Source organism: Sceloporus occidentalis, unplaced genomic scaffold (assembly GCF_023333645.1).
Source record: "Sceloporus occidentalis isolate IW3139 unplaced genomic scaffold, rSceOcc1.0.p SCAF_3, whole genome shotgun sequence".
Classification (NCBI taxonomy): domain Eukaryota; kingdom Metazoa; phylum Chordata; class Lepidosauria; order Squamata; family Phrynosomatidae; genus Sceloporus; species Sceloporus occidentalis.
The window spans coordinates 29981565-30008985 of NW_028316983.1; the positions used below are offsets into that span (position 1 = coordinate 29981565).

General features: G+C 41.5%; 1 protein-coding gene across 2 annotated transcripts in view; it reads right to left on the bottom strand.

Moving 5' to 3' along the window:
• Positions 1–225: 225 nt before the first annotated feature.
• Positions 226–27421, bottom strand: part of RIMS4 (regulating synaptic membrane exocytosis 4) — a 117213-nt gene continuing 90017 nt past the window's right edge. For both annotated transcript variants that reach the window (XM_089513933.1, XM_089513932.1), the window contains exons 3-6: positions 9394–9506; positions 8692–8793; positions 7731–7870; positions 226–4669 (exon numbers count right to left, since the gene is read on the bottom strand). In XM_089513933.1, the coding sequence (XP_089370059.1) occupies positions 4451–4669; positions 7731–7870; positions 8692–8793; positions 9394–9506 (574 nt within the window). In that variant the 3' untranslated portion in view covers positions 226–4450. The remainder of the gene's footprint in view (positions 4670–7730; positions 7871–8691; positions 8794–9393; positions 9507–27421) is intronic.

Here is a 27421-nt window from a genome sequence, read left to right on the forward strand (position 1 = left end):
TCCTGGCAAAGTCCCGAGATTGCAGCAAAGATTTTTAGATGCATAATGATTACAGAGGATTTATCCTGGGAATAACCAAGGAAAGACCAGCAACAAATCATTCACGAGATTTCCCTGTGAATGATCTGGTACTGATTATTCCCTGGTTATTCCCAGGATAAATCCTCTGTAATTGCAAAGTCATCTGAAAATCTTCGCTGCTATCTTGGGACTTTGCCGGGAAAATGCCTTTTTAATTTCAGCTTTTACTGGCAAATACCTCGTGTGATAAAGTCTTTAGAGGAATCCATTTATTCTTCATTTGTTTTTCTGTTGCCCATTTGAGATTTACTGTTAATGGAAACACACTTTTTGTTCTCCTTTCAGGATCTAATTGTCGGCTCTAGAAAAAGATAAGTTTTGTTGTTTTTGCTTTTTACATTAAATTAGTTAACCTTTTAAAAAGTTAATGCTGTATTGCTGTGGCTTGTGGTGACTGGTTGCCTACCTCATGCCTAAAGACTTACTGCTCAGCCAAAAAGAGGAAAGATTTGTGGAATAAAAAGTTTGGGGCTGCATTGCTGTCCCTCACAAATAAAGGCATTCTCCTGATGACAGTGGCAGAATTCCTAGGGGCATAAAGGCCTTCATGCAAAGGACTCCAGACTCTCTTTTGTCCAATCTCAGCCAACCCTCATGAGACAAGGCTGGTCTGGTCCATGACAGCCCCATTTAAAGAACTCTCTTCCCAGAAAGGTTAACCTGGTACCTACTTCTCTATGCTTTCAATACCAAGCAACGACTTTCTTTTTAACTGCCCTATCCTTTTCAAGTTTTCTCATCTGAATTTAAATCATCTTAATTTGCTACTTTTACCTGTTGTTCTTACTGGGCCTGTTTTATCTGATTTTTATATGATTTTGTCTAGTTTTTGTTGTCATTTATTTAATCGCTAATTCTCCTCAGAACCAACTGGTTAAAGCATGATGTACAAATATATTTTAAAAATCTGATTTTAAAGTCAGCATCATACCCTCCAACTGTCCCAATCTGGCAGGTTCTGTCCTGATTGATCCTCTGTCTTCCCACTTTTTCATCTGCTTTTAAAATGTCCCAGATTATCTCTCCTCCTGTGACTTTCCCTTTTGTCATCAGTTTACTGCAGTTGGTGCAAACTGGATTGAAACATTTTGCTTTTTCCAGAGGCTACTGGAAAAAAAGCAGTCTACACTCCACTCATTGGAGGCAAGGGAAGAAGGGGAAGAATCATGCCCTTCCCAGTAGCCTCTGGAAAAAGTAAAATGTTGGCTGATTACTTTTGCCATGTACATGTGCCAGTTTTAATCTGTGAAACATTGGAGGGTATGCACTAGAGATTGAAATGTGTTGATATTTTGATAATTTTTGAAAATAAATTCAAAGTGGATTTCAGCTGATCTCTTTCATTCTGTGCATTTTTATTCAAACCCAGTTATTTCTCTGTTTATCCACATTTTAGAAATGTGTTTGAATCAGCCCTATGGGACCTCCTAATTCTGGAGATCACCAATCCCTACTATTTCAAAATTTCCAGCCATTTCAAAACTAAGTCTATTGCTGTGCTGTACCATCAGGTTATGACAGCTGGGATATATTTCAGCAGTTTTACTCCTGTTTCCCCTATCAATATTGGAGGAAGAATGGACAACTAACTGCAAGATACCTACAAAACATAATTGGTTTAAACAACATACAAATCTTTGAACAATATGAACACCTACAGTTCAGTTTCCAGTCTGGAATGTGTTTGCTTCTCTCCATAGTTCATTTAAAGACAAAGTGATTAAAAATGTTGATGGCTACCAGCAACCACCAAATCTAATCCAGTCTATTTTAGTTCATCGTTGTATTGTACAATACTGCCTAATACCAACTATGCACAAATATGAAGAGGTGGCCGCTGGAAGTACAATTAGATTGCTTTAAAAAAATCCAAAGAGTCACAACATATTTTGACTAGCATGCAACTACCTTTCATTAGTCCATATGCAGAAAAATTCTTAATATGAGTTGGAAAAGGAATTATATGGAAATCACAGGCATAGAGGAAATTAGGATAATTAGGCTAAAACTCTGGAGTGTCTATGACTTTACTAGACTTAAAATTTCTAGTATTTCCTTATTCTATTATCTATATTAGGTTACCTCTAGCATAGCTCATTACTATTGAGCCTAATTTCAGTCATAATGTCCCAAACTGTTAAAAACGCTATCTATAACATATGACGGTCTACGTTTCATTCTATAGTAAGTCATGCTTTAGCCATGCTTAGTTCATAGGTCATGTAGAAATCTTGCTATTACTTTGTGCTGTAATAACAAGACAGGAAGCCATTTCTAGATGGTTCCTAAATGTTAGTACAGGATGTGTCAAACAAAATCTGCCTTTAGCATTCAAAGAGGAAAAACAAGATTTGAGATAGCAATATTAAAGATCTTGGCTAGAAATGAGAATAAAAAGAAACATCTAATCATGTACAAAGGTAGATTTAAATAGAAATAGAGCATCTTGGCCTATGGTACTTTATAAAATCACTCTTCTGAGAGCCTTCCAATACAGCTGTGCCCAGGTACACTGTTTTACTTCATCCATGCATTTGGCTCTATCAAATGAATCACTCAACTACTCTAACACATGTGAATTTTTCTGTTGACAACTGGTGTCTTCACAGCTCTATGCAGACTATATATACATATATACCTATCTTTTTATAGATTAACATAAAATATTTACAGAATTCCTCTCTTTTTTTGCATTTAAATATCTTCCCAAAGGCCCATCTTCAGTGACCAGGACACTGGCATGAGTGACTTTGAAAGTCATGTTTGCCACCTGAAATCCTTTGATGATGGTCATTACCCTTCCAGCAGATTTATGTTGAACTGTGTTCAAAAGTAAGGCTTTTAACCCACTGAATCATCCTACACCCTTCTTGTTAGTGCAGTAGAAGACACACCCTTATTTACTGAATCCAAAATGTATTCAACTCTATGATTAATCATGGTAGATGGAGATCAGTAATGCAACATGGGCACAACACGTCCCTGCATATGTTATACACATATATTAAACAGGGATACACGTACAAACATAATGCCATATGAGATATCAATGTTAACCCCTCCCTTCCACTCATTTAAAACTGTTATACTCATTCACATTGCATGGAGTTAAAAAGTGCCATGAATGTCATGTGAAAATACCCTTCTAAGCTTTTAACTGCCTTCTGGGCCTGAGCTTTTGAAAACCCAGCTCCCCCTTCACCTCCTTCATGCTGCTCACTTCACTTGTATATTAAATAAAGCTGTATTGATGCATCATTCCTTTCCTTTGTGTGTGAGGATTACAAGATCTCATGTGCATACCTCCCAGGTGACAAGTAGAATATCACCTTCTGAGATTTCCCTTTTCTAAAAAAGAAAATGCAACCTTTATAATTATAATTCTATTTGCAATAGTAGAATAACATATTGCTACCTCAAACCAATCTGTACTGCAAAGGAATGTGGCATATCACAAGATACGCAGCAGAAAATACAAAGCTTGATTATTTGAATGTGGGAGCATGAAAACAAGAGGAGGCAAAAGCTGGAGCTTGTTATGGTCTGTGTGTAAAACATTCATGTCTAACAATGGGCTAGCACTAGCAAATCTCATTTTTGCAAGATTTCTCATTTGTTTTCAGCAATTTTCTCTGTGCAACTTTCCAGCTACTCGCTATGATCTTTGTATTAGAACTGACTATTGTAATTAGTCAGTTCTTCCAGCAAAAATGCTTCTGTAATATTGTTGGCCTAAGTCCTGTAGTAGAAGACACTGCTGGTAATTTGGCACAGTGTAAAAAAATCCAGCAACAGTATTTGTATATCAAATAGAACTATGGAACTTGTTCTAAAGAGATTGTTGCAGAACCTTCCCCCACCCCACCCCACCTCTAACAGGAAACAAAAACAGTTTACAAAACCCATAGTTTCCCCTGAAACTGCTATTTTCTTTTAGGTCAGATATTTGTTTTTCAATATTTAAGAATTGCCAAAAGTCCTCTTTTTCAAATTTGTAAAATAGCACTAAGAGATGAAAACAAAAACACCATCCCCAATTTTAAAAAGTTGCTGCAACTTTTCAAGCTTTCATGTTGCTCTGAAGCAAGGATGCATGGATGACAGTGGAAAACAGAAACAAAAAAAGGTGTGTCTTGTGTATGTCATTCCACAATTAGGATTCATGCCCTGTTGCTCCTCCTACTCGGGTGTAGAAAGGTCACTGGTCTCAATCTTGTTTTCTGCCCAAGGTTACTTGGCTATCCTCACCTTCAGGCTCCCTCAAAAACAGATTGAAGATGCAATGTGCCTGAGGACAGCGTTCTGGCAAACAAAACCTTGACAGCATGATTTTAAAAACAGAAGCAGTCTCTCAGTACTTCCTTGCTCATTAAGACCTATCACAGCAAGGTCCTACTGTGCTCTCCAAAGAAAGCTGTGAGGACTGACGCAACAATGGAGCAGTAGCAGGATCCACCATTGATGATGTTGGGAAAAGCTTGTACCAACCAACTGCCAAACTTGACAAGTCCAGTTCTTCCAAAAGAACACGGGCAACTCCCATGAACTGTTTGCGTTCCATGCGTCCGTAGTTTCCCCAAACAATCACCTGCGAAGCAAGAGGAGCGAGAATCATGTTTAGTCTGTAAGCCATAGCATATGAGTAATAGGAAGCAGGCATGAGATTTATCACTTTACCATTTATCACAATAAATATAGAACTGTTCTATGTTTTTATGCTACATAATGTAACTTGCTGGGTTCTCTCCTGCCTTGCTATGGCAGGAAAAGAAGAATGTTGCCTAAAAATTGGACAGCTATGGAGTTGTCTAGATAAAAACGAAAGGGAAGTCTTTGTTGGCCCAAACTAGAGGTCCGTTTAAGGAAGATGACAGTTGGACTATTGCTCCATGTAAGCAGAATATTGTCTTCTTCAGCAGGCAGCTCTTATTATACGCACCTTTAAAAAAAAAACTGGGCATGCTAAGAACTGAACATGGGACTTTCTGGATCCAAAGCAGGTGTCTACTCTCGACCTATATGCTTTCCCACATTCTTCCCTATTCCACTATGTCTAAGACACAGAATTCAGAATGGAGATAGGAAAGAGGTTGATTCTTAATGACTACAGTCATTAGGGTAAGAGAATGCTAATTTTAAGGTTTTACATGAGGAAAGGGCAAAGTAAGGCCCTGGGACTGCATAAGCCTCCAGGCTGTCTTTGTGGCTTTCAGTCTTTCCAGCCCTCTGCCTAAGAGGAAGGCAATTGCAAATCCCCTGGGAATAAAACTTGCCAAAAAAAACCCTATGAAAGGATTGTCATAAGACAGAGTTGACTCAACAGCACAGTGGAACAAAAGCGGAAGGTGCTTTTCCCAACAGAGACTAGGGTCAGGACTGGAACCAGGGCAGCAATGGAAGGGAGAAAGGAGATGGGGGGATCAGAACGGGGGGGGGGGGTGGAGCGCCATTTGGCTGCTACTTCTATGGGGTTTATCACATGTACTTTTCAGCCCTATCTGGGCATGGGATGGGATTCGGCTAAAACGGGGGGAGGTGGGGACAGGTTTTATTGCACACAAAATTGCTGCTGCGCTGCTGCCCAACCATCACCTGTCCCTCATCTGTGCTCTGCCACTTAATTTTGGTGCTACAGAAAGCTTCTGGGGTAGCAAAATCGCCAGGAGAAGCGCAGCTGGGGGACAGGTGATGGTTGGACTGCAGCACAGCAGCCATTTTCTGTGTGATAAAATCCATCCCCCCCCCCTTCCAACCTGATCCCAACCAGATTGGGCTGAAAAGTGAATGCGATAAAGTCTTACAACTCTCATCAGGCAGCTGCCATTTCCTCAGGCTGCAAGAGAAGAGATGGAAGGGATTGACACTCTATCAGTTCTGTTGAATGATCTGCTAATTTCAATTCTCCTTGAACTGTTTCTGTGCTTGCTAGTAACTGCATCAATAGCAATAGCATTTTTATACTGCTTATTAGTGAACATAGCACTCTCTACGAGGTTTATAATCTGTAAGCCAATTGCCCCCAACAAGCTGGGTACTCATTTTACTGACCTACAAAAGGATGGAATGCTGAGCCAACCTTGGAGCCATGGGATTGAACTCACAATGTTGTGGCTGCAGCATAATGCAGCATTTAATAATTAGAAACTATTACCTGTGTTTGCTTTCCACCCTTCTCCCAACCAATCCCCTTTCCTTTTGTGTGATGGCTGTGCTTGAGTGCAGGGAGTATCTACCTAATGAGCTTCATAATTCACTCTGCTGCTGCTGCTAATGGGGGCAGAAATGTTATTACCTGGCTTTCACTGCCTATGGCTTCAGTCCTTCCAAGAATTTGGGGGGGGGGGGGGGGTCCTCTCCTTGCATCAACCTTCCCTCAAGACTACCTTAAATTCCCATCTTAAGCAAATATCTCAAACAAGATTCAGGTCCATGACTCTAACACAATCAGTTTTTCTTCTCCTATATGTTTCTTAACATTTTTGGCTAATGAAGAAGCCAATGAGCTCCAAAAGCTGGTGTAATGTATGCTGTGCCTTTTGGTTGGCCTAATAAACGTAAAACCATGATGTGTACTTTGAAATTATACAATTCACTCAGGGAACATTTTTCAGATGAAGAGCTGGGTGAATCAGAAATGAATAATGTGTAAAGCTGTAACTGATAATTAATAATTATACATTTTCATGGGGGAAGGGGAAGGGAAGTTTAATGCAACAGTTTTTAATGCAACAGCTTTTAATGCAAATCTACCAGCAAGTGCTTTATCAAAAGTGGTATGCTTCTTCAGTGTGTCGAGCTATACAGGTACATCTGCTTAAAGAAGAGAAGTGAAATCTAAGGGCAGTGAGTATTTTTAAAAAGTAATATTAATTTTGCTTATGTGCAAATTTAATCATTTTATTTACTGTATTTAAAGACCAAACAACAGTTGCAAGAATTAAAGTCATGTGTACAATCCATGGATGCATCTTTGACTCAAAGCAGCTCTCTGTGTGTGTGTGTGTGTGTGTGTGTGTCCATGCATGTGTTGAATTGAATAATAGACATGTCATGGGAGAGGAGATTCAACCCTACCTCTAACATAAGAGTCCACTATCCATTTCACTCCCAGCCTGGAATTATTTGCTAGGGAAGGAAAAACCTAACAGGGTCAATGTGGATGCCTGAATATTTTTCTTTCCATGACTAACAGTCACTCTGAGAAGTGTGTGGTTCAACTTATAACAGAAACAGGAATATGGAAAAAGGTTTAATTCCTTTCTGCTATATCGTACCCCTGATCTAAAATTACCCCCATTGTTGCTTTTCTCTAAATAAATAAATTCACAAAGCAAGAAATCAGAGCTAGATTTACACTTCCCTTGATGTCACTTCTTATTTTGCCCCCAAAGTTTTCTGTAATTGGATGAGAACCTGAGTTCTCATCCAATTATTAATTGAATTAATTGTTAATAATTGTATTCTGGTACAAATTTAGTCTGTCCCCTTTGTCTTGATTTCTTGAGCAAAATGGCAATTCACCAAAGACCACAAACACAGCTTCAGTTCTGTGCTGTACCTTCCTCTCAACAGGAACCAACACTGCACCTGGCTACACATCATGCCTAACTGCAGAGCCTACCTGCAGGTTTTGGATGTCCCCATCTTACCTGCAGTACTTTGCCTTGTGGGCTCTCTGGGAAAAGTAACACTTGATTATACAGCGGATCTAAGGATTTCCGTGCCACTTTGGTCTTCTTCTTTGCAATGCACACTCCATTTTCTAGTAGATAGGCCTTGATGTAAGCAGCTTGGAAGAAAGCACAGTATGAAAGTTAGCCTTTTCACTTTAAATACAAAGGGATTGTTTTTTTAAAAAAAAAAAACAAAAACAACAACAACATTCATATGGAGATACCACAATGGTTTTATCAAGACAAATTAGTTTTGAAAGCTTGCTGCATCTTATTGGTAATTTTGAGAATCTGTAAAGAACCCTGGGAAAAAGAGAAGCAGTATTTTGCTTGGTGGCTGAGAGGAATTGGGGTAAGGCTTTGTTATATATCTATTCTAAGAAAAATAAATTGCAAAGAGTGGGCAATGAAAATAATTCACACTGAGAATTCTTATATTGACTGTGTTTGCACTGCTTTACAAAATTTGCCTGCCTTTTTGCTTTATCTGCCTAATTTTTATTTCCAAATAAAACTGAAGTTTTAAGTTACAATACTACAAATTTGAGGACATAAGGAAAAATTCTTGGGGGGGGGGGAAGAATTCTAATTTGGGGGGAATATTCTTATTTTGCTCCTCCCAGAATGACTCCCATGGTACCAACTCGTATAAAATTGCTTTCAGTATTAATAGCTGAACTAGTGGCAGATTAGTGAATGGAAAAATAGCTAGCAAAAAATAAAATGTCTCAGCTGCTATTTTTCTGAAAATGTATGTAAAAGGAGATAATGGCCTTGCTAACCTTATCTAGGTTATTCCTTTGAAAAAACAAGCAGTGCCAGTCTCAGTGCCAATTGGTGATTTAGCTACTCTGCAGCATTTTGTGGAGGCAAAAAGGTAACAATTTGTTTAAAAGGTCTTAAAATTTGAAGAGATTTTTTTTTTTTAAAAGGTTACCTGGAAGGGTTTTGGAGCCAGGTTTTGGGGTTAACCCTCTGGCTTGAATGATATCTACTTCCAGTTGTCCATTTCGTTCCTGTAAGCCGATTTCCACATCTCCTGGAAACAAAATAAAATGCTTATTAAAGCCAAATATCTATTTATCCAAAAACAGTGCAATAAACTGCAATAAGATCTTTATTAAACTTCTACTTATTGACATTTACTAATTAGGAGTCTACAGGGTACAGTAGTTTGAGTGTTGGACTATGACTTAGGAGACCAGGGTATGAATCCCTACTCAACCGTGAAAACCCACTTGGTAACCTTTGGCATGTCACAGTCTCTCGACATCGGGGGGGGGGGGGGGCTCCAAAGCTGGTGAAAAGGCCTTCCACACCTGCTAAAAATCCTTTTGGGACATTTCAGAGTGATAGAACTGAAAATGCCCTCTAGGTCCCTAGGAAGAGCCTCAAAACATGCCTTCCTACCCCCAAGGGAATGTAGTGGAAGGTGGTCTTCCTGTAATAAAACAGTTCAATTTTTCCCCCAAAAAGAGGTGAGGTGTGAGGGCAGAGATGTCATTTCCAGGTACTGCAGGGTTGGAATGTAGCCCCAGGGTCTAGGGAAGTTTCCTATCTTTGATATAGATGGTGCTGTAGAAATACATGCATGCATACACTGATACATAGATACATATAGTGGTTTTCTGTTCCTTACCCATGGAGGTAGTGGCCAAGGTCTGGCGTCCCACAAACTGTGCAGGTCCCATGCTCCCCAGGAAATCACTAAACTGTCCAGCAGATGCCAGATGAACACCACTGAAATTCAAGCTGCAAAACAAATTGGTTGCTGTCATTAGTTATTTCAGTAACCCAGCAATTAAACAACCTTAACTTAATTAGATACATGCATGAAATGATAAGGTATTTATTTAAGCTCTGGTCTCACTGATTTTCACACTGGCTTATGACATGTCATTCACTTTCAATTTCTCTACATAAGCCACAGAAGATATGTGTTTACGTAGTTATAGATAATTACAGACAAGTTATCATCATTGCAAGAAATCATCTTGAGGTGAAATGTGATATATACTTTTTTTAATCAACTTTAAGTGTTTCATTCTCAGCTTACCCCTTCTGCTTCAGCGCAGTAAAAAAAAAAATCCTGAACATCTACAGCTTCCAGGGCTGAGTGCTTTGCAATTATTTTTTTGCTGGTATGCACTCTCTCTTTATCCCGGGGCTATGACTTTTGGGAGGAAACCTAAAACCGAACAGACCTTCCCTTCTCTCTTTGGCACTCAATGAAAATATAGGATGTGAAAGCATCTAGCCACCCTCTCGCAATTAAAAATGGGTTGCTAAGCTTAATAGTTATTGTGAAGAAAAGAAACATAATACAATGGGAGGTACTGCATCTGCTGAAGTACATCCTGATTCATTTCCTCATTGGTACTATTTTCACTTTGGCTCTTCAGTCTCACTGTTAATTTCTGTACATAAGAAAGTGCTTTTTCTTCCTAGAATGTGGAAATTAAATAAACAAAAACAAAAGTAGTGGCATAGTCCATGACAACAGCAAAATGTTGAATTTAGCAATGCTTTTTCTTAATGTGTTACAATACTACAGAAATGGCATTAAGGTGATATAAGCTATTTACTGTATATACTCATGTATAAGTCTAGATATTTTGGTTAAAAAACTGACACACACACACACACACACACACACAAAACACCCTGAATTGATTTATCCATACATCAGTATAAATACTCTACTTTAACTCTCACATATAAAAACAAACTATTCCCTGGTGAAAGGCAAGAGTGTCACCTGTCCTGAAAACACTGCTTCCTTCTACTCTCTCATCCATCCAGCCTTTAGCGTAAGCACAAACATGCGTGCTGGGATTTTGTAAGTTGTTTTGTCATTGTTTTCCCTTGCTCTATCCTTTAGATCCTTTGTTCATGCCCTTAAGTTTTACCGTCACAGATCATATCAAAATCCAGACTTTTAGCTGCATAACCTGCCCTTGATTTATACCTGAAGTCAACTTATAGTAGAGTATATACAGTAGTTTTCATGAGACATAATGCATACCCTCCCAGTAGTCTTGATTTGGCAGTGATAGTACTGATTAATCCTCTGTCATCTCACTTTCTAAGCTGCTTTTAAAATGTCCAAATTTCTCTCTCCTCTTCTCATTTCCTCCTTTGTCATCATTTCACTTCAGTTACTGCAAACTGAGTTCAGAGTGCAAAAGTTGTTTGCTCTCAATTCAGCAGGGGAAGAGGCGGGGAGGGAGGAAAAATGTTACCCTTCCCAATAGGCCAAGGCAAAAATAAGCTGCTGCAGTCTCTTCTGGCCCTGGATGTTCTTCCTCATGAATAAGTTTTGCCATTTTAACCATACTCTGATTTTACTTGGCCACATTTTCATCTGTAAAATGTTGAAGGGTATGAATGATAGTACAAAGATTAAAGGATTGGGAAGGACAGAAAGACTTGGCAAACCAGGCCTGCTGTGTTGACCATTGTGTATCTCTCTGTACAAAGTAGGTGAGATGCCTCCTGTGTGCCACATCAGTGTGGCTACACTGGCATATATGGGGACAGCTGGAGGAAAACGATAAAGGACATAGCAGGTTTGAAGGAAAGAAGACATCAGAGAAATAGTCTGTTCAGAACTAGTGGGTTTTGTCTGCCTTCTCTTCCCACCATTACACGATCCTGCAAAAAGTGCAACCACTAGCATTATGCACCGATAGGATTCCAGTTGTAGAATTCAGGTTCAATGAACTGAAGTGGTTTGACAGCAGTGGTAGGAAAGGTGCACTTCACAGACCCCCCCCCCAAAAAAAAAAAAAAAAAAAAAAAACCCCGAACTGCATTGATTTCACAGAAACATTTTTTGCATACACAGTTTTAACATACTGGAAATAATTAGCAAGGTACAAGACTGGAGTTTTCACAAAACAAAAAGAAAGCATGAGTGGATGTTTCTGCCCCCCCCCCCCCATCTCCTCTTCCCACACTGCATTGATTGCAAACTACTTTTGCACTTTGAACTCAATTTTCAACAACTGAAGTAAACTGGGAAGAAAAGGAGAAGGTGGGAGGAGGAGAGAGAGACTGGAACATTTTAAAAGCAGATGAAAAAGTGATACTTGTACACTGTGCCACTTATTATGATAGTAATAATTAGCAAACTTTGCTGGACACATAGAAAAAATGTTTGCTGGTGGAGAATTAAGATGTTTTGCATTGAGGCTGCTGATGAAATGCTGTACAAGTGTGGAAATATTCTATGGTATCAGGCAAACAGTGGGACAAAATAAAAGCTTGTACACAATAGGAAGCCGTGCCTCTAGCCCCTTTTGTTTGACTGAGTGAATGCATGGGTCAGGAGCATGTTCCTCATCCTGACCTCAACATATTTATCTAACAGTGCAGATTAAGCCCATGGGCATATATACAGACTTTCTGTGTAAATGCATAAAATGGATCCTGCAGATGTAGAAAATGGGTAAGTGAAATCACTCAATGGGAAGGGTTAAAATATAAGCCATGTAGGCCTATCAAATCTTCCTTCCTCTATTCCAAGAGAGGCCAAGTAGATACCTTTGCGAAACCCACAAATAGGAAGAAGCGCCCAAGACATGGTTCTCCTGCAGGCAAAACAACAAATGCTATGCTCACAGTCTAGGTGCCAAGGCCCCTTTAAAACAAAGCATACACTCATTTTCCAGGCAAATCATGTTCCTCAAAACATCCTGGAATCAAAATTTACATGTGTCCTCTGGCTATGCTGGCTGGGGGATTCTGTGATTTGTAGTCCAAGTGCTGCTAGATTCCATAAGGTGCCTAAAGTCCATGAACATATTTAAAAAGGAATATCTAATCTCTCTCCTCTTATGATCTTTGCCTACAAGTCAACATAATTAATGAAGCAATTCCTTCAGCAGCATGTTAATGATTTAAATAAAATTAGATCAGTCTGCCTTTTGAAATTGTATTTGACTCCTCCACTGAACTTTATACAGATGGGTGAACCTGCCGCAGGCGGCAACAACTGATGGGCAACTATGTGCTGCATCATCAGGTTTAAATGAAGTCAGGGCAAGTCAGAGATTGTTGCAGCATTGCTGTAGTCAACAGACACTACAGAATGGAGGATATGAAAAATCAGCAGGACAGACAGAGAAGTCTGCTTTGTATGCATTGAGCCAGAGCCTTCACAGATACTAAGTTCATATCCTCCAACATTTCATAGTTGAAAACTGGAACATGTGTAACCAAGCAACATCATACAGTGGCTTAGATGGCAAAAATTATTACTGAGGAAGAACACACAAGCTAGAAAAAAAGTTTGCTTTTGCCAGAGTTTACAGGTAAGGGCAAGATTCTGCCCTCTACTCTACTCTTCCCCTTCTGAGTTGAGTGCAAACTGCTGTTTCACTTTAAACTCAGTTTACAGCAATTGAAATAAGGTGTGGAGAAAGTGAGAGGAGAAGAGAGAAACTGGGACATTTTAAGAATAGTTGGGAAAGTGGGATGGCAGAAGATTAATCTGGACTGTCCCTAGCAAACTGGGACACTCAAGGGCATGTAAATTGAACTGGCTACTGTACAGAATAAATGGGTTTGGAGCTTGAGAGACTATAGGTGGAGCTCTGCTCATGGGACATTTTCTCCAACAGAAGAGTGAAGGAAATGGTTTTCACAAGTTTCCACTTCCTTCTGCTCCCCCTTGTGTTCTTCATGAATCTTATTCAGAATGCTGGTCAGGCCAACATATCATCCCCAATGTGTGTCGGTTGCCTCAAAAGGGCAAACGCCATTTCCCCATATTGTCAGTGGCACCTCAACTGGGTCAAAGGTTCTTCTATAAAAGGATGAACCGTCAGGTTCCAAGCCATTGGCCTACTAGAGAGAAGAAAGGTGGCAGTTCTCTGTCTTTCTGACTAATCTATACAGTCATTCTCTTGCATCCATGTGTAAATGCAAGTCCTGAGAGCTGCCAATTCTCTTACAAATCATACTTTATTATAGTATAGGATTGCCATATTTCTCAAATGGCATGTTATTACCTGGAATCTAGGCATGCTGCTCAGTGCCTTTTTACACCATGAACTGGCCTGGATTCCATGCTTTCATATTTTAAAAATTACTTCCCTAGCCCAGTGGCATCACTAAGGTTGGTGTCTCCCAGTGCAGTAACCCAGGGTGTCACCATACAGAATCCTTAGTACTGCTTTTTTGCACTAATGTTATTCATAAACCATAATTCCCATATACCACTGAATGTTATGCTAAAAGTTGTGACGTAAACAACTAGAAACATTAAAATTATACCTACAAATTACAACATCATATGCACAACCTAAATGTATTTACATATACATAGTGAAAATTTGGTTAAAATGTGATGCTTTTGAAGAAAATTTTAAATTTTTTTACAAATTTTCACATTTTAAATTTTTTTTAAAAAATGAATTTTGAAATTTGAAATTTTAATTTTTAAAAATTCTGGGGCCTTCCCTTTCTCCTCCCACTGGGCTTCACCCCACCCCACCATCTCTTAAAGCATTTTAAAGGGAAGCAGATAAATGCCACAGCCTGTTTCCGTCAAAAGGTAGGTGTTTCAGGAACAGCGGTGTCACCCACCTTTAGGGTGTCACCTGGTGTGGTGTGCACCCCCCCTATTGATGCCACTGCCCTAGCCCTTGCAAGTGCCAAGACGCAATTCACACTGTGACTATTGTGTCCAATTGTCTTTCAAGAAACAATGCTTCCCCTGCTTTTGGGTGTGTTTAGTCAATGAGTGGTGTCTCACAGCTATGACTGACACATAGATTTATAATTATATAATAATAATAATAATAAAATAATAATAATAATAATACTTATTTTATTTATATTTTCCCACCTCTCCCAGATGGATCGAGGCAGGATTACAAACCAATAAAAACACATCAATAAAATACAATAACAATATTTAACTTATTCTTCAAATAACAATAGCAATAAAACTATACAATGGTTAGAGCTAACCCATATATTCCCAATTCCCTGCCTAAACACTACCATTTTGGTTTTAGAGACCTTCTTGGAAAGTGTCATGGCCAGCCAAGAACAGCTCTCGGAGGATGAGGAGGAGGACGAGCCTCCTCCAGAGCAAGAGCTAATTGAGGCTACACCAGGTGATCCTGGATGTGCCTACTTACAAACAGAGAAGGGCTGAGAGTGCTTGCAGGCGCAGATCCAGGAGGATCGCAGAGAGGCAATTAGCCAACCAGCCTCAGGTGGCACGGGGGAGAGTTTCCCTTACTTAAGCTGTAGAGAGGCCTCCACTCAGTGCCAGAGTTTATTGCATGATCCCTTGGTGTGATTGCTGCCGGCACTGGCTCCTTGTTGCTTTGACCTCAGACTGGACCCTTGTTATCTTCTGGCTGCTTTGACCTTGGACTGCTTGACTACTCTGACTCCCGGTTTCCTGACTTTGGCTTGGCTTTCGGACTGCTCTCACACTTACTCCTTGCAAGGTATGTGGACTGCTTCCACTTGCTGTGCTTAGCCATTCTTATCGGCATAGTGTGGGGGTGCTGGCCACAGTCCAGGACAGAATAAACTCTGGCACTAATTGCCGATCTGCGCCTGCAAGCACTCTCAGCCCTTCTCTGTTTGTAAGTAGGCACATCCAGGCAAGCTTCCTCCCCAGAGTCACCACTAGGCTGTTGCACCACAGGAGGCATGTCACTAGCACTAGGACCTGGTTGGGCCTCCTCCTCTGGGGCTGGGAGAGCACACCTGGGACCTGGCAGAGCAGGATTATCACCTGGTGTAGCCTCAATTAACTCTTGCTCTGGCGGAGGCTCATCCTCATCCTCCGAGAGCTGTTCTTGGCTGGCCATGACAGAAAGATTGTAGATCAAGCAATGGATCCATGTGAATAAAACACAGGATAAAATGCAACCAAGTAACATACTTCTGTAAAGCATGCTTAAAAACAAAAACAAAAGAAGGGTAGCTGCTTTGAATTTCGTACTGAGAGAATAGCAAAATATACAGTGGGCCCCTGGTATTCACTGTGGTTTGGTTCCAGGACCCCTCATGGATACCAAAATCCATGGATGCTCATCCAGTTGTATACAGCAGGATGATAAAATGATGTCGCTTATATAAAATGGCAAAATCAAGGATTGCTTTTGGGATTTTTGTGTGTGGAGGGGGGTGGTATTTTCAAGCCATGGATGGTTAAATACTTGGATGAAAAATCCAGAGATAAGGAGGGCCAACTGTACATCAAATAAAACCAAGCCAATAAATTAAAACTGCCAATGTCATAACAAAATTATTATATTCAGCTGGAATCCTGTCAGTGACATGCATGTGCCTTTACATGCACAAATTTCCTGTTTTGAATGGGATGTAAGGAGCTATTCTGTAGCTTCTTGTGCCCCATCTAAATCCATCATCTCCAGGCACCAGCCAATCCCTGTTATGGTGACAGCTATGGCGGAGAGGGAAGGAGGCAACAGGGCCATGGAAACTGCTTCTTATCCTCCAGCATTTGACTAGACAGAGGAATGATTTTTTTTGGGGGGGGGGAGTATCACTGGCCATACTGGTGAAGGGATTCTTGGAACTGTAGTCCCATCAAACAGCTTTTTCAAGCTCTGTTTTTATTGTTTTTGTTCAGATGGGGAAGGTCTAACTGAAGCCAGTGACTTCAAAACATCTGCAGGTGATAAAACAGGATTTTCCAAAAGGAAGCCGTTTTTGGCAAGATGTTGACACAGAAGTTAAATCAGAGGCCTCACTTTCCTCAGCCAACTTGTTCTTGTTAAATATGTATGTATATTCTAAATAATTCACTTTCCCAAAGCAGCTATAACGACAGTGGCCATAAGACATATATAACAAATAAAAACCACATCACAGCAGAAAATAGCAGTATCAGCAGCAAAGTTAATAAAAGATAAAACAATGGAACAATGAATATGGTTTGATGCATAATAGCCATACTGCTTCAGTAATCTCTTTTATGCTTACCTAATACCTTATCCAACCTCTGCCACCCTTTGTCTACTTCTGCTCTTAAAATATAGTATATTTCGAGCCCAAAAAGTGCTGCCTCAGGTTTTGTGCTTCTCATCTAACCCACAGCTTGGCAAAGTTCTTAGACTCATAAGGATTGGAAAAGACCACCAAGGCCATCCAATCCAACTATCTTCTGCCATGCAGGAATACACAATCAAAGCACCTGACAGTTGGCCATCCAGCCTCTGTTTAAAACTTGCAAAGAAAGAGGTGCCACCACACTCTGAGGCAGCCTATTCCACTCTCGAACAGCTCTTATTGCCATTTCTTTCTAACATTTAGGTGGAATCTCTTTTCCTGTATAGAATCATAGACTCGAATAAAACAAAAACAAACACCTTCTTTTATATACCGCTTCATACTTTTTAGATTGAAGACTGAGGGCAGGGAACCGTCTAATTAAAATAATAATTGTAAGCCGCTCTGAGAGCCTTTAGGACTGAAGGGCAGGGTATAAATACCGTAAATAAATAAAATAAACATTGAGCTAACAGTGTCTAAGCAGTTTACAACTGTAAGCTAACTGCCCCCAACAATCTGGGTACTCATTTTAGCGACCTCGGAAGGATGCAAGCCTGAGTCAAGCTTGAGCCCTTTCGCCGGTATTTAACTTGCTGGTTTGTAAGTGAGTGGCTGCAGTACAGGCATTTAACCACTGCACCACCAGGGCTCATCATAGAATCATAGAGTTGGAAGAGACTGCAAGGGCCATCAAGTCCAACCCCCTGCCATGCAGGAAATCACAATCAAATCATCCCCGATAGATGGCCATCCAGCCTCTGTTTAAAGACGTCTAAGGAAGGAGACTCCACTACACTCTGAGGAAGAGTGTTCCACAGTTGAACAGCCCTTACCGTCAGGAAGTTCCTCCTAATGTTGAGGTGGAATCTTTTTTCCTGGAGCATGCATCCATTGTTCTGGGTCCTAGTCTCTAGAGTTCCTCCTCAATATGACATGCCTTCAAATATTTAAACAGGGGTATCATATCACCTCTTAACCTTTTCTTCTCCAGGTTAAACATATTAAGTTGGCATGGCATGGACACATTACTTTTCTGGACTGCAACTTTAACAATCAATCCCGAGCCAGCCATGGCTATTGGAAATGGGTTGTAGGTTTGTTTGGTTCCCTTCATACTGGGTGGGTGATTCTACAGTCCAAAAAAGACACTTTGAAAAAGCTCTGAGGGCATAACTAGAAATGAAAGACAAAGAAGCAGCCTGTTTCCCCACAACATTTACATGCACTAGAAGCATTTGGATGTCCTGGTCATGCAGAGCAGTAGAGAAAGCTGTACACCACAATAAACACATAGCTTAAGCAAAATATTTTGGAAGTTTTATTTACTAATTTTCTCATACAGATGTCCTTTTCAACTATAATAATAATAATAATATTTATTTGTATACCGCCCTCTGGCAAACCAATCCGGGCGGTTAACAACAGTAAAATATAAAATATAACAATTAAAAACACTTTATCCCTCCCCCCTTAAGACAGTATTAAACAGTATAACATATTAAAACACAATATCAATGCATAAAAACAACAATTAAAAACTAAAAACCCTGATATCCCTCTGTTGATCCTCAACCATCACTAAGATGGGGCCATGGGAGGAATGAGGGAATCAGGGAACCTGGGCCGGGATGGTTAATCTGGAAAGGCCTGTCGGAAGAGATTCATCTTGACCGCTTTTTTAAAGCTGTCTAATGATGTTATCTGACGGATCTCATCCGGCAGGTCGTTCCAGAGTTTGGGGGCGACAGCAGAGAACGCCCTCTGGGAGGTCGCCGCAAGCCTAGATTTTAAAGGCTGTAGTAAGTTCTTCCCAGAGGACCGGAGAGCGCGGGGAGGATTGTATGGGAGGCGGTCCCTGAGATAGCTTGGACCCAAGCCATTTAGGGCTTTAAAGGTGATAACCAACACCTTGTACTGGGCCCGGAAGCTGATAGGCAGCCAGTGGAGGGACCTCAAAACCGGAGTAATGTGGTCCCTCCTAGATGTTCCTGAGACAAGCCTGGCTGCCATATTTTGAACCAGCTGTAATTTCCGAGTCAAGCACAGGGGTAGCCCCATGTAGAGTGCATTACAGAAGTCAAGGCGTGAGGTTACCAGCGCGTGCACAACCGTCTCGAGATCCCTTACTTCCAGAAAAGGGCGCAGCTGGCGTATCAGCCGAAGCTGATAACAGGCACTCCTGACCGTCGCATTTACCTGATTTGTCATCAGGAGCGACGAGTCAAGGAGCACCCCCAGACTGCGAACACAGTCACTGGAGGAGAGTGTGACCCCATCCAGGACTGGAAGTTGCAACCCAATTCTTGGTTTCGGGGCCGCTACCATGAGCACCTCCGTCTTGTCTGGATTCAGTTTCAATCTGTTTTTCCTCATCCAGCCCATTACCGCCTGAAGACATTCATTGAGAGAAGAGATGCCATCGGAATTCAAGGCTGACGAACGAGATACAGAGAAATAGATTTGGGTGTCATCAGCGTACTGATAACACCCAGCACCATGACTCCATATTATCTCACCCAGCGGCTTCACATAGATGTTAAATAACATCGGGGACAAAATAGCCCCCTGAGGAACCCCACAAGTGAGGTACCTCTTACTGAAGATACAGTCCCCGAGTAGCACCCTCTGAGACCTGCCCGAGAGGAAGGACCGGAACCACTGCAAAGCAGTGCCCCCGATACCTAACCCCCTCAGGCGGTCCAAGAGGATGCCGTGATCTATAGTATCAAAAGCCGCTGAGAGGTCTAAGAGCACCAACAGGGTCACACTCCCCCTGTCAATGCTCAGACGCAGATCGTCGGTCAAGGCAACCATGGCAGTCTCAACCCCAAAGCCTGTCCTAAAGCCAGTTTGAAATGGGTCTAGATAATCAGTTTCATCCAAGACAGCTTGGAGCTGAAGGGCAACCGCCCTCTCGATCACCTTGCTCAAAAATGGCAGCAATGACACCGGCCTATAATTCCTCATATCCAGGGGGTCTAGGGAAGGTTTTTTCAGGAGTGGCCTAACCGCCGCTTCCTTTAAACAAGATGGAACATGTCTTCAACTCTTCAATTTCTAGCAATTAACACTAAAAACCAGCCATTCTAAATAATTAAATTTATTTAGCTGATTTCTCTGCCATGATCGAATATCATTATTCTCATGAGAATTATTTCCAGGATGTGAAGTCGAAGGCTTTCGTGGCCAGCATCCATAGTTTTTTGTGGGTTTTTTCGGGCTATGTGGCCATGTTCTAGCAGAGTTTCTTCCTGACGTTTCGCCAGGATCTGTGGCTGGCATCTTCAGATAATGTTTGCCTGGAAAGGATTTGGCTATATATATTGTGTGATCTGGAAAGGCTGGAGTGATTTGCATGTATATTGTTGGTTGCTGATGGCAGTCCTCAGGGTGTGAGGGTCTGCACAAGAGAACTAATGTCTGCTTGATTAGTGCTCATTATCTGCTGGGAAACCCCTGACCCTGGGAGATTTCTCATTTGCATTTGTCTTTATCTTGCTATCTTTCAGGACTGGTAGCCAAACCTTGTTTACTTTAAGGGATTCCTCTTCCCTGTTGAAACTGTCCAGGTGTTTGTGGATTTCAATGGTTTCCCTGTGCATCCTGGCAGAGATGCTGGTGAAACGTCAGGAAGAAACTCTGCTAGAACATGGCCACATAGCCCGAAAAAACCCACAAAAACCTATTTCCAGGATGCTATCTGGAGGATTCTGGGAGTTGTAATCCTAAACTTTTCAGACCTCTCAGCAGTAAGTAAGGCACACCACAAACCAATTCTAAGTTCAGTAGGACCATTTCACTATGACCAATTTACTATCTTTTTTCCATACCCCCCTCCAATAATTCATCAATAGTCTTGACCTGCTTTTAAAATCTTATTTTGGAAAATGGCAGTGGACTCGAACAAACTAATGAACACAGTTCTGTGAAGTAAGAACTGCTTTGAAGAAAATCCCAAGTGGGAGCTGTTCCCTTCCAACTTGCTGAATGTGAGGCATTAGCATGCAGAAAGCAGCTCAGCACAGCTAAGTTTAGGCAGACCTATCATTAATTTCTTTTCTTGTCCGTGTGGAGTTTGTGACCTCTTTTCAAATCTATTTTTAAGCTGCTTCCAAGATCCTGCATGCCAAGTGCTGCCACAGAACGCCAACCTCGTGCTCAAAGGTTTTGTCTCTCTGTTTTCCAAGCATCCTAAGTTACTTAATACCAGAGAGTTATTATCCCACACCAGAAGTGGTTGGTGGCTCCTACATCCATGGGGTTTGGGGCTGAAATTTAAAGGAGCTATCTAAAGTGATGAAACTTTGACGGTAAAGTTCAAAAGCTTGGAGAACTTCTTTCAAGTCTGAACTAAAACCTCGAGTGGGATCACCCCTGACATGGAAGGCACCAGTTGGCATTGCTTCATAACTTCCATCAATGCTTCTAGACAAAGCTATGCAGAACATGTCAGCCTTTGTTCACCACCCTGTGTAAATATTGTGATAGCTCAATGGGCAAGGAAATTGTTAGAGCTCAGAGGTAGCATATATACTGTGGAATCACTAGGGTTGGTGTCACCCAGTACAGTAACTCAGTATCACACACATCCCACTGACCTCCTTCCATAGCACACCATAAAAATCCTTAACAATGTTTTTTGTACTAATGTTACTCATAAACTGCAATTCCTATATATTGCTGAAGGCATTGGCAATAGTTGTGACATAGACAACTAGCAAAATTAAATTATACCTTTAAATTACCGTATTTTCCGGCATATAAGACAACCCCCAACTTTTTAAATAAAAATATAGAGTTTAGGATATACTCACCGTATAAGGCTACCCCTCTTCCTGAGAAGCTAGCAGCTGGCCGTGCACGTGCTCGCCAGCTTCAAAGGGCCTCCGGAGGCCCCTTACAAGCCAGCATGGGGCTGCCCCAAGAGCGTGCTCGTCAGCTTCAAGGAGCCTCCGGAGGCCCCTTAAAAGCCAGTGCGGGGCTGCTGGCTTCCCAGCCGGCAGCCCTGAGAGCGCACTCACCGGCTTCAAGGGGCCTCCGGAGGCCCCTTAGAAGCTGGCAGCCCTGAGAGCGTGCTCATCGGCTTCAAGGGGCCTCTGGAGGCCCCTTAGAAGCCGGCAGTCCCGAGAGCACGCTCGCTGGCATCAAATTTGGTAAGATGTGAAGTTTTAACTAATTTTAGAATTTTAAAATTTACAATTATAAAATTATTATTTTTTTAAAAAAAAACATGAGGACTCTCCTTTCTCTTTCCACTGAGCCTCACCCGCCTCTCACACCATCATGGGAGTGTTTCAAAGGGATGAAGGAGAACGCCACAGCCTGTTTCTGCCAGAAGGCAAATGTTTGGTGTCACTGCCAATTTTTATTGTATAGTTATAATGGCTTAGTTCCATTCCTAATTACAAGAGTATGATGTCACAAAATAGTGAATGAGGATTATTCACATGGTTCAAGTACTTGTTCATGCTTTGTCTTTACCAGCTCTTTCTGTTGTGTGTATCGAGGTTGTTGGAAATGCAAAAACACTTGGTGTTTAAAGAGTTAAATGTATCCAAGGGCCTGTCCAGGTGATGCAGGCCATTAGCCCTAGGCCAGGACCTGATAGAGCAGACACGGATCCTGTGGATCTGGTCTGATTCTGGCCCAAAGGGGATTTAACCTGGTATAAAAAGACCGGCTGTTTGCCACAGAGTTTCTACAAAATTCTGCAGTGACAGCTGTCAGACCCATGCTCCCTGTACCTGCTTCACTGTTGTGTCTGGTGAGAAGACCCTCATCATGGCCTCTGACATGGAAAGGGGGCACCTGGCCACATGGATGTAGCAAAGCACCCCATTTCAGTCCTGACAAGCTATGTCGGTGGTCTTCTCACCAGACACGATGGTGAGGAAGGTACAGGGCACATGGTAGTAGTGGCAGGCAGGTGTATAAACACGCCTTCATCACTATGCCAGCCCCAGGGACTGACCCTGGGCAGGACTTGGGGCAGGACAGCATGAATGCTATTCTGCCCATTTGCTTACAGAGAGCAGCAGTGATGGGTATAATGAGTGCTCCACTGACGTAAAATCTCCTTGAGTCTTATCTGCTACCCTAACGTCTCTTGGACTGATATTCTTGGGGGCCACACCTCTCTCCAGATCCTTTTCATTCTTTCACTGTTCCAAAAGTACAAACTAACTATTGGGCGAAACAGACAGGCATCCAGGAGTAGCCAGAAGCTGCTCCCAGCCCAGGCACCTCAGGGCCTCAACGAACACATGGTATGGCCCCCAGGGCACCTCCTGCCATGGTCCCAAGTAGACTGTGGCAAGGAGCAGAAAAAAGCCATTCCTTTTGGGCTGGTTATGGGCTGCCTTACACAGCCCAGGCGTGGGCCTGGCACAGCTTCTAGGTGCTCTGGGGGCATGCATCATGTAAGTATGATGCCCCCAGAGTGACCAGAAGCCACCCCCATCTGCCCATCTGTTTTGGGCTTATGTCCTCTTCCTGTCCTAGCTTAGCTTAGCTTTGGGCAGTTTTCCTATCTCTAATTGAGTTTGTATAATAAAAGTTTATTTTATTTCCTATAGCCATTAGTGTCAATGCTCTTTAATCATAGTAGCTAGCTGTTGTATGCATGTGCTCTCTATCAGATATGAGTTGAGATGTAGTGTGCCATGCACCAGTGACCAGTGGTTGGAATATCTAGAGAGGCTTTTCAAAAGCAACTCTGAAAGATACTAATTTAGCTCCTTCTGAGAATTTTTTAAAATGTAACAATACTAGTAATTAAATAATTGGGAACTGCAAAGGGTTTGGAACAATAATGGTAACTAATTACTTTTTAGAGGCAATGTTCCAAGCTCTGTGAAGAATAAGACTTCATTTTCAGCTGTTGCCATAGAGTCTGTAAAGCTAATGAACAGCCTCTGACCACAGAGCTGGTAGATGCTGAATCCAAAAATACAAAACAATTTATGTGTTGGCTGTAAGAAGAGAATTGTCATCAATTCTTTTATTCTATTTTCCCCCCTGGAATTTGAGGTGTTTTGCCAGAGGGCACTGTCTGTAAATAAAGCACTAAGGATGATGGAAGGAATATTTGACACATGGAATAAACTGCACTCACCTGTCTTTACATTAGATTTATTCATTACAGCACCAAAATTGCTCACAAACTGTCATTTTCCTATATTTGTTTGCATTGAGCTGCCTGACTGATCACCTAACAGAATAAGTGGAGCAAATAATATTTACAATTGGATTAATGGGCTTTTTCCCCATCACTTCAGCTCCTGAAAGTGGATTAACCCCTGCTGTTTCTGATAATATGGACAGCTAAATGTACTTCCAGTGTCTTCTCTTCCTAGGCATCAGAACGGTTTTCAACAATATCAACCTTCTTATTCATAGGCATTTCAGAGCTCCCCCCAATATGCATACACATTTCTCAAAAACAAAAGTGTAGTTTAATTCAGATATAGTTTTTTTGTGGGTTTTTCGGGCTATGTGGCCATGTTCTAGAAGAGTTTATACCTGACGTTTCGACAGCATCTGTGGCTGGCATCTTCAGAGATGTCTATGCTGCATTTTCTGAAAATGCCAGCCACAGATGCTGGCAAAACATCAGGTATAAACTCTTCTAGAACATGGCCACATAGCCCGAAAAACCCACAAAAAACTATGAATGCTGGCGATGAAAGCCTTCGACTTCACATTAATTCAGATAGTTACTGGGGCTGAAATGACGAGTCCAAGAACATCCATTCACAGTACTGTGCTTGCTCTGATGGCTAACAATGGTAATTTGGCTTCAAAACTTTCAGTGGAGATATGAGAATTGTGTAGCCCTTCAGAGATTGTTGGACAGCAATTCTCAGCACAGGCAGCCAGCATGGCCAGTAATAAAGGATGCTGGGAGCTGGAGTCTAGTCACTTCTGGAGGATGATACAGTCCCTCCCTCTGGTTTGTAATGTGTTTTACTGTTCCTTGAAAAACAAATGCTACAGCAGTAGTTCTCAATCTTTAATTGTTTCTCTTAACTGTTTCTCTTCCTGAGCCAGCTAGAATGGTCTTAGGGATAGTGTTGGAGTTCCCTTAGCTTATGTTGCTGGGGAACTTCAACATCCATACAGAGACTCCATGTCAGGAGTAGCTCAGGATATTGTTTCTGGCATAACAACCAGTTCTGTCCCAAGTGGTAACTGGCCAAACTCACACTCCTGGGTACATTCTGGGCCTTGTATTCTTTGCTGGATGAATTTATAGTGATCTGGGAATGGAGGTACTTTTTGTAGTTCTGTTGCCATGGTCAGAACACTACTTGGACATTTAGACTTAATGAGAATCAAAGGCTCTGCAGAGGTTGGGGGCTGATTAAAATGGTCTGCCCCAGGAGACTGATGAACTTAGATGGTCTTCTGATGGTTCTCAGAAAACCTCCTGTCACCTCAGTAGACAATCGCTCAAAGTCTGGTTGACCTCTGCTTTCTGTTGGTCTGGTTCAAAGTGCTGGTTATGATCTATAAAAACACAACAAAAAACTGGAAAGCACATAGTCACAGTAGAAGAATAATAGGAAACAAAGTGCCATGTACTGTGTGATGGTCCAAAAACTTTAATTTCTTAAAAAGCCCAACACATTTCAGAGAAGTATGAGAAGCCTTCCTTCTAATACTCAGAGTGTCCACTTTGACTGAGAGTGCAGACTACAACTCCAGAAATTTCTGGGAACAACCCCTGAAGAAGGCCAGTTGGAGACAAGGCTGAAACGCTTTTTTAAAAAATAAATTAAAGTTTTTGGTCCATCACACAGCACATGGGACTTTGTTTCCTTTTATTCTTCTACTATGAATAGGTGTTTTCCAGATTTTTTGTTCTGTTCCTTTATAGATCATGACCAGCACTTTGAAACAGATCAACAAAAAACAGTGGTCAACCGGGCTTTGAGAGATTGTCTACATAGGTGGTAGGAAGTTGTCTGAGAATAATCAGGAAACCATTATTCTTCTACTATGGTCTATAAAGCCCTACATGGCTTAGTATGAGGTATCTGAAGGACCCATATCTTCCCAGAGTAGACTGTCCAGGTTACAAGGTCTTCAAAAGAGGCCTTCCTCTCAGCCCAACCTCCTTCTTAGGCCCATTTGGTGGGAACAAAGGAGACAGCCTTCTTGGTGGCTGCACCCAGGCTTTGGAACTTTCTCCCTAGGGAGGGTAGGATGGGTTTCTTTTTGCTTTCCTTCTGTTGGCAGGTGAAGACAATCCTTTTCTGACTAGCATGTAGTGGTGGAAAGGATCTTCAACAATATTCATACTTAAAAAATACAGTATTCCCTACCTTCCAACATTTCAAAGATGAAAACTGGCCAAGCAACATCACAGTATGGTCAAGATGGTAAAAGTTATCACTGGGGAAGAATCCACATGCTAGGAAAGGTTGCAGCAGTTTGCCTTTGCCTGAGTTTACAGGGAAGGGCAAGATTCCTCCCCCTCCTCTCCTATTCCCTATCCCCACTGAGGTAATTGAGGGCAGACGAGTTTTGCACTTTGAACTCAGTTTGGAGCCCTTTAATTAAAATGAGGACAAAGCAGGGGGAAGTGAGAGAGGAGAAAATCCCGGACCTTTTAAAAGCATCTGAAAAAGTGGGATGACAGAGGATTAATCAAGACTGTCCCTGCCAAATTGGGACAGTTGGAAGGTATGACATTCAAATGCCAGTCTAGATGGTTTCTGTATTTGAAAATGAGAGTGTGATGTGTGGTCTTGTTCCTGCCTCAAGTAGAAAAAATGCCTTTGGACTACCTCACCAGTTATTATAGCTCAATTAATAGCAATGTTCTTGATCAACCATTTTCTCTCCCTTAGCTGCTATATCCTAAGAGAAACGGAATGTTACATGGTGTGAAAAATGGCCACAGTGTCCAGAATACTATGCTAAGAAGTGCTTGGCTTGCAGCAAGTACTAGAAAGTGAAACGCAAATGATGCAGTTGCACAAATGAATAGCATCTATTAGCCACAAAGGAAGGCTGCGCGCCACTTTCTTCTTTGCCTCCAGTGGAAAACTGAACAAAATGGGAACAATGCAATTTGTATCGGAAGTGGAGTTATGTGGACCTCCAAGTGTCGGACTGCAGCACCTAGCAGCCCTTGCTGGCACAAGAAATTATGAGGAATGCTGGGAGATGTACTTCAGCAATGTCTGGAAGGCTGCCCACCACTGCTGTATATAAAAGTTGCCGAAGCAAAGAAAAATTCAGAAGCATTTCAAGTTTCCTTTATATTACATGTAGCTGGAGAAGAGGCCATAGGATTATGTAATACACTTGCCACAAACTGAAGAACTGACTACCGTGGGTGGAGTGTTGAATGTATTCAGGTTTCAAAAGAAATATCTCATTTCACTGTTAGCAATTCTGGGCTCAGTCATCGGTTGGAAATAGGAGAGTAGAATATATCTGCACTATATATTTATAATCGTGCAGATACTACTTGAAATGTCATGGCTCCAGCCTGCAGCATCCCGAGAACTGAGATCTGGTGATATATTTGGAATTCTTTTTTTTTTTAGAGTGCTCTTTCAGAGAGCATTAGAGGTCTCTAGCAGAGAATTCTAAACGACCCATAAACC